Here is a 15,975-nt window from a genome sequence, read left to right on the forward strand (position 1 = left end):
TTGGTCAAGATATATTGACGACTGCTTGATTATATGGGATTGCTCCAAGGAGAGGTTTAATGAGTTTGTTACGTACATTAACACTAATAATCTAAATTAGCAGTTTACATTGAACCTCTCTGATACATATCTATAATTTCTAGATGTCACACTACTTGCTTCTCCTTATGGTATCTCGGTAAAAGATTATAGGAAAAAAAACAGCCACCAATTCATTACTGCATTTTAACAGTTTTCACCCTGCTCATGTTTCTAAATCATTACCATACAGTCAATTTCTATGTTTACGTCGTATTAACTCAGAATATTCATCATTTTTACAACAATCATGTGAATTGATGCAGAGACTAAGAGATAGGGGTTACAATGAGCAGATTATACAGGATGCTTTCTCTAGGGCAAGAGTGAAAGACAGGGAAGAACTGGTGTTCAGAAGGGGGATCGGCAGGAAGGGTGGATTGACCCGAGCTGTTTTCTCATTTGAACACAGTCCTATGTCTAATATTTCAGACAGATAATCCGAAAGAACTGGCATATCAAACAAGCTGATACCGAACTGCGATCCCTTACAGTTGAACCACCGCTTGTATCCTTCTGTAGAGCTTGGAACCTAAGGGACGAATTGGTCAAGAGTCGCATCCCTCAGAATGGCCACAACTGGATACAGCAGAGTCTTCCAAAAGGGAATTTAAAATGGAAAACATTGTTCTTTTTGCAAACAATTTGAGCACTCTGCTACTATCCAGCTGGGGTGTATAAACCATATTGTATCCGATTTTATTACATGGCGTTCGGATTTTGTTGTATACATGGTGTTATGCCCTTGTCATCCATTCTATATAGGCAAAACAATTCGCCCTTTGTTTCATAGGTTCCGGGAACATGTTTACTCAATCGGGACGGACAAAGGGTGTCTCTGTTAAATTTCCCATATTAATGAAATGCACAATGGCAATAGTAGTTCACTAAGGTTCATGGGTCTTCAAAGAATGATGCACAGAGAAGGAGGTTTAGATCGCCATACCAGACTTTTGCAGGCTGAAGCGAGATGGATCATTCGGAACGACCGGAATGATCTGTCCTCATTTCTCTGACTGTTATTATTACTATTGTTGGTTAATACTCCATAATATTTATTCCTTCTTTCTTTTGTTTTCAATTGTCATTAATCGTATTTATTTTGTGTGTATTTGTTACAAGTTATGTGATTTTAATATTTGTTATTTTGATTGGTTAAAGGGAGGGCACAGACGGGGCTCCGTCCACTCCCATCATGCCTTCACAAAGCCTCATTGGACGCGAAACCAGCGCTCGTCGACGTCTTGGTCCAGCTCCTTTTTCGCCCTGCTATGCTGCAATAAAGAAGGCTTTTACTTGCAAGTTTACCCAATGCCGTGGCTCTTTTCTTTCAAGTAAGGACATAAATTGTCTTATATCACTACATAAATCAACTTGATAGCCAAGCTAAATCTACTAGAATGCAAAGTTACAGGTGGAGTAGAACAAACGCTATACAAATGTTCCGGGAAGTTCATCCCCATTTTAATTTCCTTATAAAATTTCACAGGACATTTTGTGCCCTTTATACTTTACAATTCTTAGTATTCAGGGAAGGAAGATTTAGAACTTTAATTGTTTATGTACATGTCTAGGTCTAGAACAATGGTTTAAATTGAAACATATATCGTCAACAAGGTCAAGTTCCTTCCTTACTTGTACTTAACGAAACATATGTAAAATAAGTTTCTAAATAAAACATTCAATGTTTTTAAATACTAAACTAATTAATGTATAGTCCTAATAGATTGTTCCATCCATGTCTCATTCCAAAATATAATTGAACATAATCAGAACTAGAGACATATTTCCATTGGGGTGGAAAGGTGATCATATGCCAATTCTCAAACATTTTATATATAATATATTTTAGATAAATGTATATTTGTACAGTGTTCCCTCAACATACAATGGTAATCCGTTCCAAATGGACCATCGTTTGTTTAAACCATCGTATGTTGAGGGACCCGTGCAATGTAAAGTATAGGACAGTGGTCTACAACCTGCGGACCTCCAGATGTTGCAAAACTACAACACCCAGCATGGCCGGACAGCCAACGGCTGTCCGGGCATGCTGGGAGTTGTAGTTTTGCATCATCTGGAGGTCCGCAGGTTGAAGACCACTGGTATTGGAAGTTATACTCACGTGTCCCCGCTGCTCCAGACCATCACCACTCGTCACCGCTGCCCTGGATGTCACCCTCAATTGCTGTTGCCGCGTCCCCGGGGTGTCCCCGAAGCTCCAGCAAGGCCTCTGCTTCCCCGGCATCCTCGCTCTCTGTCGCCGCCATCACGTCCCTATGCACGCCGCTCCTATTGGATGACAGGACGGCGTACGCAGCGACGTGATGACGACGATGGAGAGCGCCAGCGATGCAGGGGATCCCGAAGAGGACGTGCCGGAGCCCCGAGGACAGGTAAGTGATCGTCAGCGGAAAAACACAGGGCACCGTAAACGGCTATCCGTGGCAGCTGAAGCAGTCTGCGCTGCCGGATAGCTGTTTATGCGATGGCCCCGACATACAAAAGCATCGTATGTTGATGCTGCCTCTGAGAGACCATTGTATGTTGAAATGATCATATCTGGGGGCCATCGTAGGTCGGGGGTCACTGTATTTATAGAGAGAGAAAGAGAGAGATTGTGCTTCATACATTGACCTAGGTTGTTTATGAAGGAAGTTATATGTAATTGTTTAACCTTTCATTTGTTTTTGTTTTTTCTTGCAGATATTGAATTTCCTATTTATTTACATACCAAATAAGATAAAGATTTTGGATGTTGCTTGGTGTCTCCTGAAGAGGGTCCTTTATTTAGTAAAATATGCTGTTCCTATGCTGTAAATTGTTTTAAGTGCAACTTAGAACAGGGTGCAATGGAACCATCAGGTTTAAAAAGGTATTGCGCCCCCAGACATCCTATCCCCTATCCAAAGGATAGGGGATAAGATGTCTTATTGTGGGGCTCCCGCCGCTGGAGACCCCAGCGATGTCCAAGCTGCACCCGGTGTTCATTTAGAGTGTCAAGTTCAGCACTGGAGGCTCGTGATGTCACGGCTGTGCCCCACTCGTAATGTCACGGCTCCACCCCCTCAATGCAACCCCCTCAATGCAACGAGCCCGTCACACCCCCTCCCATAGACTTGCATTGAGAGGGCACGGCTGTGACATCACGAGAGGGCGAGCAGGTCCCCAGCGCCGGGAACCCCGCGATCAGACATCTTATCTCCTATCCTTTGGATAAGATGTCTAGGGGCGGAGTACCCCATTTTACTTTTTCTGGTGTAGAAGTAGTATGAAAGAACTAATGTCCAATCTTTGACAGAGGTGCCTTGTTAAAACATAGCTTTTACTAGAAATGATTAAAAATAGATGAAAAAACAAATAATAGTGCACAAAAGTGGTAGAAAACAAAAAATACTATCTGTTATGTAGCAGTAAATACAGCCATGTGTTCACACAGATGGTATATGATACATAAATATGCTCCTACTTGTCATCACAGTGGAGTATTGATTTAATAGAGTACACCATACTCTACTGACTATTCAAAGACAGTGCTCGCTAATCACAAACACGTCCTACTAAGTCCTTATGCCCAACGCGTTTCCATGTGGGCAATCAATGCAAATTGCTATTCCCCGCACTTCATCAGGGGATATATAATATAGCATAAAAATATTGGAGCAATAGCCAAGAAATAATAAAATTAGAAGGCGGGGCCCATCATCATATCAACAAGGTATATAGTCGCATATGGATACATCAATGGGCAGATTAAATCACCCTCAAAGAAACTGATCCCCAAGTAAAACTTATCTATCCAGCCATCTGATATAGTAACCCCATGCTTCTGGGTAAAACAGACCTGTGGAGACAAAAACAGATAAAAATTTTCCTTAGCAACACTGGGTTCACTTACCCCCTATGTTGCCCCTCAGGGAAATTAGAAATATTTACTCACGGACTGCTGGATAGGTAGGAGAGACCCAGGGGAACCGAATACTGAAATAACAATATACCCGTGCTCAATTCATCTATACAAACAAGCCGCAAGGTATTATCTAAATCGTAAGCACTTATTAAGATAATCCTAGAAGGCGTACATACCGTGTCGGCGAACAAAGCAATAAGCTGTCCCTGCAATGGCAGGGGGTCCCGGAACGGTGTCCAGGTTGTGAGCGTGTTAGGTGAAGCCCCCGTAATTCACGGTAAATAATAATGGCAGAGTATTAGATATAGGTCCCACCGGTATTGTTGGTTCATATTCATAACCTTAATAGAGATTAAATCTAACGCTGTGGCATTATGGGAATCTGAAGACTTTACCTTATTTAATCTCTATTAAGGTTATGAATATGAACCAACAATAGCGGTGGGACCTATATCTAATACTCTGCCATTTCTCCTAAGTGTTCTTATTATTTACCGTGAATTACGGGCTAATGACGTCGAGTCTCCCCTACATGCCTCCCTCCAGAATGACCTTCTGCTCATCACAATTGGTATTGGATAAAACTCTTTCATGGGCTATATATGCCTTTCTTATGGTTGTTGCTAGGGGTGATGGTTGATACTAATCCCGGTCACACCTAACAGAACAAATGAGCAAATGTAAGGTTTTGAATGTCCCTATGTTTAGCCTAAGTCAGGAGTCTATTGGTTAACATTATGCAGACGAGTAACCGATATCGCATCCGCCGTCTTTTCTATCATGGGCCGGATCAAGGCCAGTTTTCTATCCGGCTCCGTGTGGAGGCCGCGCCCCCAGCCGCGGCGTCATGGGGACGGGCCTCCGATGACGTAAATAGGATGCGCGCCGGTGTTAGTGAGACGCCGGCGTGTTCACCTAACACGCTCACAACCTGGACACCGTTCCGGGACCCCCTGCCATTGCAGGGACAGCTTATTGCTTTGTTCGCCGACACGGTATGTACGCCTTCTAGGATTATCTTAATAAGTGCTTACGATTTAGATAATACCTTGCGGCTTGTTTGTATAGATGAATTGAGCACGGGTATATTGTTATTTCAGTATTCGGTTCCCCTGGGTCTCTCCTACCTATCCAGCAGTCCGTGAGTAAATATTTCTAATTTCCCTGAGGGGCGACATAGGGGGTAAGTGAACCCAGTGTTGCTAAGGAAAATTTTTATCTGTTTTTTGTCTCCACAGGTCTGTTTTACCCAGAAGCATGGGGTTACTATATCAGATGGCTGGATAGATAAGTTTTACTTGGGGATCAGTTTCTTTGAGGGTGATTTAATCTGCCCATTGATGTATCCATATGCGACTATATACCTTGTTGATATGATGATGGGCCCCTCCTTCTAATTTTATTATTTCTTGGCTATTGCTCCAATATTTTTATGCTATATTCTATATTCCCTGATGAAGTGCGGGGAATAGCAATTTGCATTGATTGCCCGCATGGAAACGCGTTGGGAATAAGGACTTAGTAGGACGTGTTTGTGATTAGCGAGCACTGTCTTTGAATAGTCAGTGGAGTATGGTGTACTCTATTAAATCAATACTCCACTGTGATGACAAGTAGGAGCATATTTATGTATCATATACCATCTGTGTGAACACACGGCTGTATTTACTGCTACATAACAGATAGTATTTTTTGTTTTCTACCACTTTTGTGCACTATTATTTGTTTTTTCATCTATTTTTAATCATTTCTAGTAAAAGCTATGTTTTAACAAGGCACCTCTGTCAAAGATTGGACATTAGTTCTTTCCTATTATCTATTGCCGAGAGGTTTAGTGATTATTAGGGGCACATGTATGGCCTGAGACTCCTTACATACATTTAACTATTTTGTAGAAGTAGTATACTAGGACTTGGCGCCATAACCGTTCATAATTGGCTTCCTGAATGCAGCTATTATATTCAATAGGCCAGTAAGTAAACTGTATATGTGCCTCATTTAAGGAAAACCTCTGTATTTTTGGGACTAAATACATCATACAATTTTGGCACAGTAAAAAAATATTCCTTCATTGAGATTGCTTACACAGTTCTCCTCATGGGCCATAGCACCTTGTTAGGGGTCACATGACCACTACAGGAACAAGCACAAGACGCATGGTTAACGATAGTAGCGCATGCGCAGTGAGCAATGCAAAAAGCTGATATACGTCAAGGGAGATTTATCAAAACCTGTCTAGAAGAAAAGTTGCTGAGTTGCCCATAGCAACCAATCAGATCCCTGCTTTCATTTTGCAGAGGCCTGCAAAAGAAGCCATCTGATTGATTGCTGTGGGCAAATGGGAACTTTTCTCTGCCACAGGTTTTGTTAAATCTCCCTTATTATGTTGAATGGGTTTCATATGAAATTTAAATCCTTGAAGGGGTTGCCATAGCCCAGGAAAGGATAACATAGTTACATAGTTACATAGTTAGTACGGTCGAAAAAAGACATATGTCCATCAAGTTCAATCAGGGAATTAAGGGGTAGGGGTGTGGCGCGATATTGGGGAAGGGATGGGATTTTATATTTCTTCATAAGCATTAATGTTATTTTGTTCCAGGAATGTATCTAATCCTGTTTTAAAGCTGTAAATTGTTCTAGCTGTGACCAGTTCCTGAGGTAGACCGTTCCATAAATTCACAGTCCTCACGGTAAAGAAGGCGTGTCGCCCCTTGAGACTAAACTTTTTCTTCTCCAGACGGAGGGAGTGCCCCCTCGTCCTTTGGGGGGGTTTAACCTGGAACAGTTTTTCTCCATATTTTTTGTATGGGCCATTAATATACTTATATACGTTTATCATATCCACCCTTAAACGTCTCTTCTCAAGACTAAACAATTGTAACTCCTTTAATCGCTCCTCATAGCTAAGATGTTCCATGCCCCATATTAGTTTAGTCGCGCGTCTCTGCACCCTTTCCAACTCCGCAGTGTCCCTTTTATGGACAGGTGCCCAAAACTGAACAGCATATTCCAGGTGAGGCCGTACCAATGCTTTATAAAGGGGGAGTATTATGTCCCTGTCCCTTGAGTCCATGCCTCTTTTGATACATGACAATATCCTGCCGGCTTTGGAAGCAGCAGCCTGACATTGCATGCTATTCTGTAGTCTGTGATCTACAAGTACACCCAGATCCTTCTCTACCAGTGACTCTGCCAGTTTAATCCCCCCTAAGACATACGACACATGCAGGTTATTAGTACCCAGATGCATAACTTTACATTTATCCACATTGAACCTCATTTGCCAAGTGGATGCCCAGACACTTAGTCTATCCAAGTCATCTTGTAACTTATGCACATCCTCTATAGACTGTACTGTGCTACAAAGCTTGGTGTCATCTGCAAAGATAGAAACAGAGCTGTTAATACCATCCTCTATATCATTAATAAATAAATTAAACAACAGCGGGCCCAGTACAGAACCTTGGGGTACACCACTAATAACCGGGGACCAATCAGAGTACGAATCATTGACCACCACTCTCTGGGTACGATCCATGAGCCAGTGTTCAATCCAGTTACAAACTAAAATTTCCAAACCCAAAGACCTTAACTTACCTGTCAGACGTCTATGAGGGACAGTTTTAAACGCTTTAGCAAAATCCAGAAACACTATATCCACAGCCATTCCTCTGTCAAGGCTTCTACTTACCTCTTCATAAAAGCAAATTAGATTGGTTTGACAACTTCTATCCTTAGTAAACCCATGCTGGCTATAACTTATAATACAATTATCCCCTATGTATTCCTGTATGTAATCCCTTATAAGTCCTTCAAACAATTTACCCACAATGCACGTTAAACTTACTGGTCTATAGTTTCCTGGGGAAGACCTAGAGCCCTTTTTGAAGATTGGCACCACATTCGCCTTGCGCCAGTCCCTTGGCACAATACCAGACACCAGAGAATCTCTAAATATCATGAACAGGGGTACAGATATTACTGAACTTACCTCTCTAAGAACTCTTGGGTGTAGTCCATCCGGTCCTGGAGATTTGCTTACATTTATATCACTTAACTTACCTTGTACCATCTCTACATTAAGCCAGTTCAGTACATTACATGATGTGTTACCAGCACTGACCTGGCCAATGTCAGCTCCTTCTTCCATAGTGTATACAGAACTAAAGAACCCATTCAGTAGCTCCGCCTTCTCTTGATCGCCCGTGACAACCTCCCCATTATCATTATCATTATTACATCAATTCTTTGGACACCTGTCTCTCATTTTGAATTTTTGCTGTTTTTATTACATTTTTACAGATTTTATTAAGCTCCTTGTACTGTTTAAATGTTATAGCTGACCCATCAGATTTGTATTTTTTGAAGGCTATTTTTTTGTTGTTTATTGCTCTTTTAACATCATGTGTCAGCCATGTAGGATTTAGTTTTAATCGTTTATATTTGTTCCCCTTTGGTATATATTTAGCTGTATAGTTATTTAGAGTTGATTTAAAGATGTCCCATTTACCTTCTGTATCAGTATTTGACAACACCTCCCCCCAGTCTATGTCCTGTAGTGCAGCCCTCAGCCCAGGGAAATTTGCCTTTTTAAAGTTATATGTTTTTGCCTTCCCCGCCTGTCTTTGTTTTCTACATTTTAAGTTAAAAGTAACTATATTGTGGTCGCTATTACCAAGGTTTTCCCGCACAGTTACATTACCAACCAGCTCTGCGTTGTTGGAAATGATCAGATCCAACAAGGCATCACTTCTTGTTGGGTCCTCCACAAACTGGCCCATAAAATTATCCTGCAATAAATTTAGGAATTGTCGCCCCTTTGTAGTCTTAGCCAACCCCGGACCCCAATCTATATCTGGATAGTTAAAATCTCCCATTATTACCACTGTACCTGCCCGGGCGGCCCTCTCTATTTGTTTATGAAGCCGAACTTCTATCTCTTCATTGATATTAGGGGGTCTGTAGATTACACCAAATACTATTTTTTCAGTATTTCCCTCCTTTTGTAATTCTACCCACAATGATTCCACATCCTCAGAATCATCACACACTATGGCATCGTTCACACTGACTTTCATACCACTTCTTACATACAGACAGACTCCACCACCTTTTCTGTTCATTCTATCCTTGCGAAACAATGTAAACCCCTGCAGATTGACAGCCCAGTCATGCGAGGAGTCCAGCCATGTCTCAGTGACCCCAACTATATCAATATGTTCCTCCAGTATCAAGGCCTCAAGTTCCCCCATTTTATTTGCTAGGCTTCTGGCATTTGTGAACATACACTTTACATTTCCATCCTTTATGTTATTGGGGTTAATGGGATTCAAGGGTGTAAGTTTTATTTTCCTATGAAGCTTATTCCTATTAACTATTCTAACCCCTCCCTCCGCTCCACCCCCAGGTACATTTATAATTCCCACCTCTCTATCTACACTATCTTCCCCCTCTTTGCTGTAGGTTCCCTCCTCCCAAGTCCCTAGTTTAAACACTCCTCCACCCTTCTAGCCATCTTCTCCCCAAGCAAAGCTGCACCCTCCCCATTGAGGTGCAGCTCGTCCCTACGGTAGAGCCGGTAACCGACAGCGAAGTCAGCCCAGTTCTCCATGAACCCAAACCCTTCCTTCCTACACCAGCTTCTGAGCCACTTGTTTACCTCCCTGATCTCCCGCTGCCTCTCTGGTGTGGATCGTGGTACAGGTAATATTTCAGAAAAGACTACCTTGGAGGTCCTTGCCTTAAGCTTGCGGCCTAAGTCCCTGAAATCATTTTTAAGGACACTCCACCTACCTCTTACTTTGTCATTGGTGCCAATATGTACCATGACTGCTGGGTCCTCTCCAGCCCCGCCCAACAACCTGTCAACCCGATCCGCGATGTGCCGAACTCGTGCGCCAGGCAGACAACACACTGTTCGGCGATCCCGGTCTTTGTGACAGATTGCCCTGTCTGTCCCCCTAATAATTGAGTCCCCCAAACATACACTCCATCCCCAAAACCTCAATGGAGCACAAAGACACAGCACTATAGAAAAGATTTATCAAAACTTGTGCAGAAGAAATTGACCAGTTGCCCATAACAACCAATCAGATTGCTTCTTTTATTTCTCAGAGGTCTTTTCAGAAATAAAAGAAACAATCTGATTGGTCAACATTTCCTCTCCTCTCCAAGAGATAATAGTGGCACTCACCAGGTATGTTTCTTCATGCTTTAATAATGAACATCCATACAGTACAGGTTACACTTCAAGCATCTCATTGTGTGGGTGCAGTCACCGGTGCATTCAGATGGATTATGGGTACACCCGTTTACCTGTAATCCAGCTGAATACACCAGTGTCTGCACCTAAACAGTGAAATGCTTGAACGGTAACCTGCAATGTATGGATGTTCATTAATAAAGCACGAAGAAAATGTACCTGGTGAGTGCCACTGTAATCTCTTCATATACCTGATGTCACAGACTGAAGTTCAGCATAGTAGAGCACCACCTGTATATATGAACAACCTTCTCCGTCACCGAAGGTTCAGGGGAGCAGTGGGGATTTGAATATAATTCCAGCCATCTATCCTTTCTAACACCACTTAAAGGGGTTATCCAGCATAATGTGATATTAGTATGTACGTGGCAGACAGTAATGGGCATGCTTAGGAAGGATCTGCGCTTGTCTTGGGGCTAAATGGCCATGTCATGAAATTACCATAACACTGTGGCTGTAACGCCGATCGCTCTGGGCACCGCTTCCCCTCCGGAGCGTCGCGGCGTTACTCCTCTGCTTGCAGCGCTCCAGTCTGCGAGTCTGACCGGGAGCGCTGCTCTATGTCCCTTGGCGGGGATGCGACACCCGTGGTGGGACGTGCCCGCCCTTGGGTCGCATTCCCTGTCTCTTACCGGCCCCGTCCTTCTGCTCAGTCCCGGTGCGCGCGGCCCCGCTCTCAAGGGCGCGCGCGCGTTGGGTCTCTCAGATTTAAAGGGCCAGTGCACCATTGATTGGTGCCTGGCCCAATTAGTTCCTAAGCACTTCCACTCCATAAAAAACAACTTCCCCTTCCTGTCCCTGCCAGATCTTGTTGCCCTAGTGCCCTGAGAAAGCTTTTTGTGTATCCCAAGCCTGTGTATCCAGACCCTTGCCATTGCCCCTGACTACGAACCATTGCTGCCTGCCCAGACCTTCTGCTACGTCCGACCTTGCTCTTGCCTTGTCCTTGTGTACTGCGCCTGTCTCAGCTGTTAGTGAGGTTGAGTCGCTATCGGGTGGAACGACCTGGGGGTTACCTGCTGCTGCAAGTCCATCCCGCTTTGCGGCGGGCTCTTGTGAAAACCCGTAACCCCTTAGATTCCGTTCCCCTGGTACAGCCCACGCCATCACCCCACTGACACAGAGGATCCACCACCAGTGTCCTCGCTACATACCAGTCCGGATCCTGTCAGTGGCTAGCTTTTTGTGAACTTGTATTTCCTGTTTGACTTATGTTTTTTGACTACAAATCCCACAATGCCCTTTCCCTCCCTCCCACACATCAGCCACCCCACCCATTGAAACTAAAGACCTGTGGTTTTCAATCAAGGTGCCCACAGCTGTTGCATTAGTTGCAGATTGATCCCTCCACCCATTGAAGCAGACAGGCTCCCTGTCATCAGCTGACTAGTGAGTCAGGTCTCGGCCGCATTGCAAGCTGGGAAAAATCCGAGACAACAGTCATTTTGTATGCTGGTAAAAATAAATATTGGCGTGAAAATCACAGAAGAATTGTGAGAAAACCATCAAACACAGGTACAGACACTATATTATGAACTACACTAACTTTACAGCCCCTGTAGCATAGTCAAATAAAAAAAAATGGAATACCCCTTTAACTTGAAGTTTGGATCGAAAAAAGGTCCAGAGATGGGGTTGGACAAGCCAATAAAAACAAGTCAAACAAGATCAGGAAGATCCAGTAGTGACAGGATGTTCTCAAGGATATAAAAACACATATATAGATCATAGAATAAAAAAAAATGTATCACCCAAATGAGAGATTGTCAGGTGAGAAAGAATCCTGCACCTGTAAAGCCAGGTACATGGGTCTGAATCCCAGATGAGAAATACTGCACTGTGCAATGAGAACATCCTTTAAAGATGCCCCTGAGATGTTACCTCCTAAGGACTCATTCACATTACCAAATCTCTGCCCGGAGATATTTTGGATGGATATTTCATCTGACGTGCGCTTTATGAACACTTAGAAAGGTGCAGTCTCCATAGATGGCAACGCATTTCTGATCACATCCCGCCAAAAGAATGACATAGTGTGAATGGTTCTGCAGAATCCCATTGAAAATAATGCAACGGAATGGAGTTTCTGCAACAGAACTCAGGTGCGGAATTAAGCTCCAAATATACATAGTGTGAATGGGCCCTTAGTATGACCAAAGACTGTATGTTTTTAGAACTTGTGTAAAGGGTTGGGGGGTGTTACCCTAAGGCCGGGTTCACACAACAGAATTTCAGACCAAAATTCAGCTCAGGTAACATTGCTGCATGAAGGTAACATTCAGTAGAATGGGTTTTCCGACAGAAAATTCTGATCAAACAATTCCGCCAGAACATCGAACCTGCTCAATGTAAGTTCGAACCCGGCCTTACTCCCTTACTTTGTTTGCTTGTTTTTGTCACCTTACATCCCAAAATGGTATCAATGAATAATAATCATGCAAATAATGCATTGGGTTTTAAGTGCAAGAGCTTGAAGCATATATTTATCAGTTTTACTGCACAGTAGAAAACCGTAACATGAAACCACTGAAAGTTGCAGAATGCCTTTTTTTTCAGAACTTTTTTTTTTTTGACCAATATTGTACATTTTTGCACTGATCTAACTCTTGGTCTACTAAGAGTTACGTAAACTCATTGGTTTCAGTTGTTTTTGGTTTCCTGATCACCTATGGCGCTGCAGCAATGTACTTAGTGCACATCAATACAGATCACGGCATCTGCTGCAGTGCTGCACTTAAAATGGCTTATCTGTTCGCCTGTGACACTGCCGCAGGGACCAGCCAAGATGGCAGATGGATGTCCTCTCACCTGCCTCTGTCCCTCTCCCGGGGTCTTTGTCTAATGATTGCTATATATAGTCCCCTATGGGGACAAAAAAAAGTGTAAAATAAATGTAAAAAAAAAAGTTTAAAAAATATGTGAAAAAGCCCCTCCCCAATAAAGATTTAAATCACCCGTCTTCCCCATTTTAACAAAAAAGCGTAAAAATCATAAATAATAAACATGTTTGGTGTCGCCGAGTGTGTAAATGTCCGAATTATAAAAAATATAATGTTAATGATCCCGTATGGTGAACTGCGCAAACATAAAAGAAAAAAAAAGTCCCAAATTTCTGCTTTTTGGTCATATCACATTGAATTTATTTTTTTTTTTTATAAAAAGTGATCAAAAACTCATATATAAGCAAAAGTGGTACTTAAAAAACGACAGGTCATGGCGCAAAAAATTAGCTATCGCACATCCTTGAATACAGAAAAGTAAGTAAGTTAGAGGTGTTAAAAATAGGGCACTTCTAAATGTACTGATTTTGTAAAAAAAATAAAAATTACAGTAATAGAAAAGAATGTAACCATGGGTATCCTTTCAATTGTATTGACCCAGAGAATAAAGAAAACATGTAATGTTTACAGAATTTCGATTTACCATACATGAGTCAACTGGTCACGCAAAAAGCAAGCCCTCATATGGGTCTGTAAATGGAAATATAAAAGAGTTATGGATTTTAGAAGGCGAGGAGGAAAAAACGGAAACGCAAAAATAGAATTAGCTGTGTCCTTAAGGCCAAAATGGGCTGTGTCCTTAAAGTGGTACTCCACTGGAAAAGTTTCTTTTTTTTTTTTTTTTTTATCAACTGGTGCCAGAAAGTTTTTAAACTACTTCTAATAAAAAAAAATGTAATCCTTCCAGTACGTATCAGCTGCTGTATAATCCACAGGATGTTCCTTTCTTTTTGAATTCCTTTTCTGTCTGACCACAGTGCTCTCTGTTGACACATCTGTCCATGTAAGGAACTGTCCAGAGCAAAATAGGTTCCTCAAATGGACAGAGGTGTCAGCAAAGAGCACTGTGGTCAGACAGAAAGAAAATTCAAAAAGAAAAGAACTTCCTGTGGAGCATATAGCAGCACATAAGTACTGGAAGGATTAAGATTTTTCAATAGAAGTAATTATAAAATCTGTTTAACTTTCTGGCACCAGTTGATCAAAATAAGAAAACAAATGTTTTCCTGTGGAGTACCACTTTAAGGGGTTAAAGAATCACACACATACATTTTTATGCCATCTGTATCAAGTATTTTATTGGTCATTTCTGTGAACAGGGTTTAACTGGTAGGGCTGCTTGGTCACATTCCCAAAATACTGGGTGTTGAGATAAGTCAACAAGCCACATTGGTTAAAATATTCAGATATAGGCGGAGATTTAGAGGAAAAGGGTCACCTGTTTACCCGCACTATAATCTGAAACATGGGGTTATAGTGCGGGTGAACAGGAGAACTGCAGTCCGTAGCCCCGATCCCCTGAAGGTCCCCCTCTTCCAGCGCTGACTTGCGCTTTGAGGCGGGCCCGCAGCTAGATTGAAATATTCATAAGCGCTGGTCATGTCACCAGCGCTTATGAATATTTCAATCTAGCCCTTGGGCCCACCTCAAAGCACAAGTCAGCGCTGGAAGAGGGGACTTCCGGGGATCCTGACCGGTCAAGACCACGTATCAGTCTCCTGTTCACCCGCACTATAACCTTGTGTATCGGTTTATAGTGCGGGTAAACAGGTGACCGTTTTCCTTTAATAAAACCTGTGCAGGGGAAAAGTTGACCAGTCACCCATAGCAAGAAATCAAATTTTTGAGACGCCCTTTAAAAATAAAAGAAGCAATCTAATTGGTTGCTATGGGCAATTGGTCAACTTTTGCACAGGTTTTGCTAAATATCCCCCATAGGGCTTGTACAGTAAGCTAAACTTCTTATACAGGGGGATAAAATCATCCGTATGGCTATTCTAAATCTCCTAAAAAAATAAAATATAAAAATAAATAGGTCATTGTAAGGTAACAGCTTCACGTTTAGGACATCATTTTGTTGTGATACGTGAGAACAAGAGCCAATGTTGGCACCTAATGTAATGTTGTGAATCATGCATTAGCCATGAAGACAATTGCACATTTATTACATTTCATATAGAAGATTAGATAAAGATTAACTATGACCTTCCTATTGGATAGTTTGGCAAAATAAGACAGACATAACTAAATACGGTCCAAAAATAACAGCCTGTGACATTTATAGTGAACCTCTTCCCAGAAAGTTCCAGTTACATAAGGTCCTCCACATAATTTACTGCTGCACATCACAAAGGTGAACACTTAATAGCATCGTTCATGTAAATGGGTCCACCCTGAGGCTGGGTTCACACGATCGGAATCTCCATGTGAAATTGTGGCTGGAGATCCCGAGGATGACCAGTGCTGACAGCAGTCAGCACTAGGACCCCACGGACTGCATTGCCCTTCTTATAGACAGCAATGCATTTCTGAGCAGGTCCGTCTTTTGCAGATTGAATCAGAAATGCATTGCTGTCTATAGGAATGGTAAAACAATTTGCACAGTCCTAGTGTCGACTAATGTCACAATTCCAGACAAAAATGATGTGCATGTGAACCCAGCTTTACAGTTTCTTTAGTTAAAGAGGTACCCAACTGCCCCATTTTGCTCTGAATGCTGGGTGCGAGCTGCGGGGGTCATGACGTCACACCACGCCCACTCAATGCAAATCTATGGGAGGGAGTGTGGCATCCCATAGACTTGCGTTGAGGGGGCACAGCGTGACGTCATGACCCCCGCAGCTCGCACCCAGCGTTCAGAGCAAAATGGGGCAGTTGGGGACCGTGGCCGCCAGTAATCCAGAACTCCGTCCGGTTCAGGGAACCGGCCAGAGGTGGCAGCC

The 15,975-nt window shown here is 42.5% G+C and overlaps 1 protein-coding gene across 1 annotated transcript in view; it reads right to left on the reverse strand.

Moving 5' to 3' along the window:
* Window positions 1-361: 361 nt before the first annotated feature.
* The window catches only part of LOC130360962 (uncharacterized), a 32,839-nt gene continuing 17,225 nt past the window's right edge, over window positions 362-15,975 (reverse strand). The window contains exon 4 of the mRNA XM_056563518.1: window positions 362-610. Within this exon, the coding sequence (XP_056419493.1) occupies window positions 362-610 (249 nt within the window). The remainder of the gene's footprint in view (window positions 611-15,975) is intronic.

The sequence above is a fragment of the Hyla sarda genome, chromosome 3 (assembly GCF_029499605.1).
Source record: "Hyla sarda isolate aHylSar1 chromosome 3, aHylSar1.hap1, whole genome shotgun sequence".
Taxonomy (NCBI): domain Eukaryota; kingdom Metazoa; phylum Chordata; class Amphibia; order Anura; family Hylidae; genus Hyla; species Hyla sarda.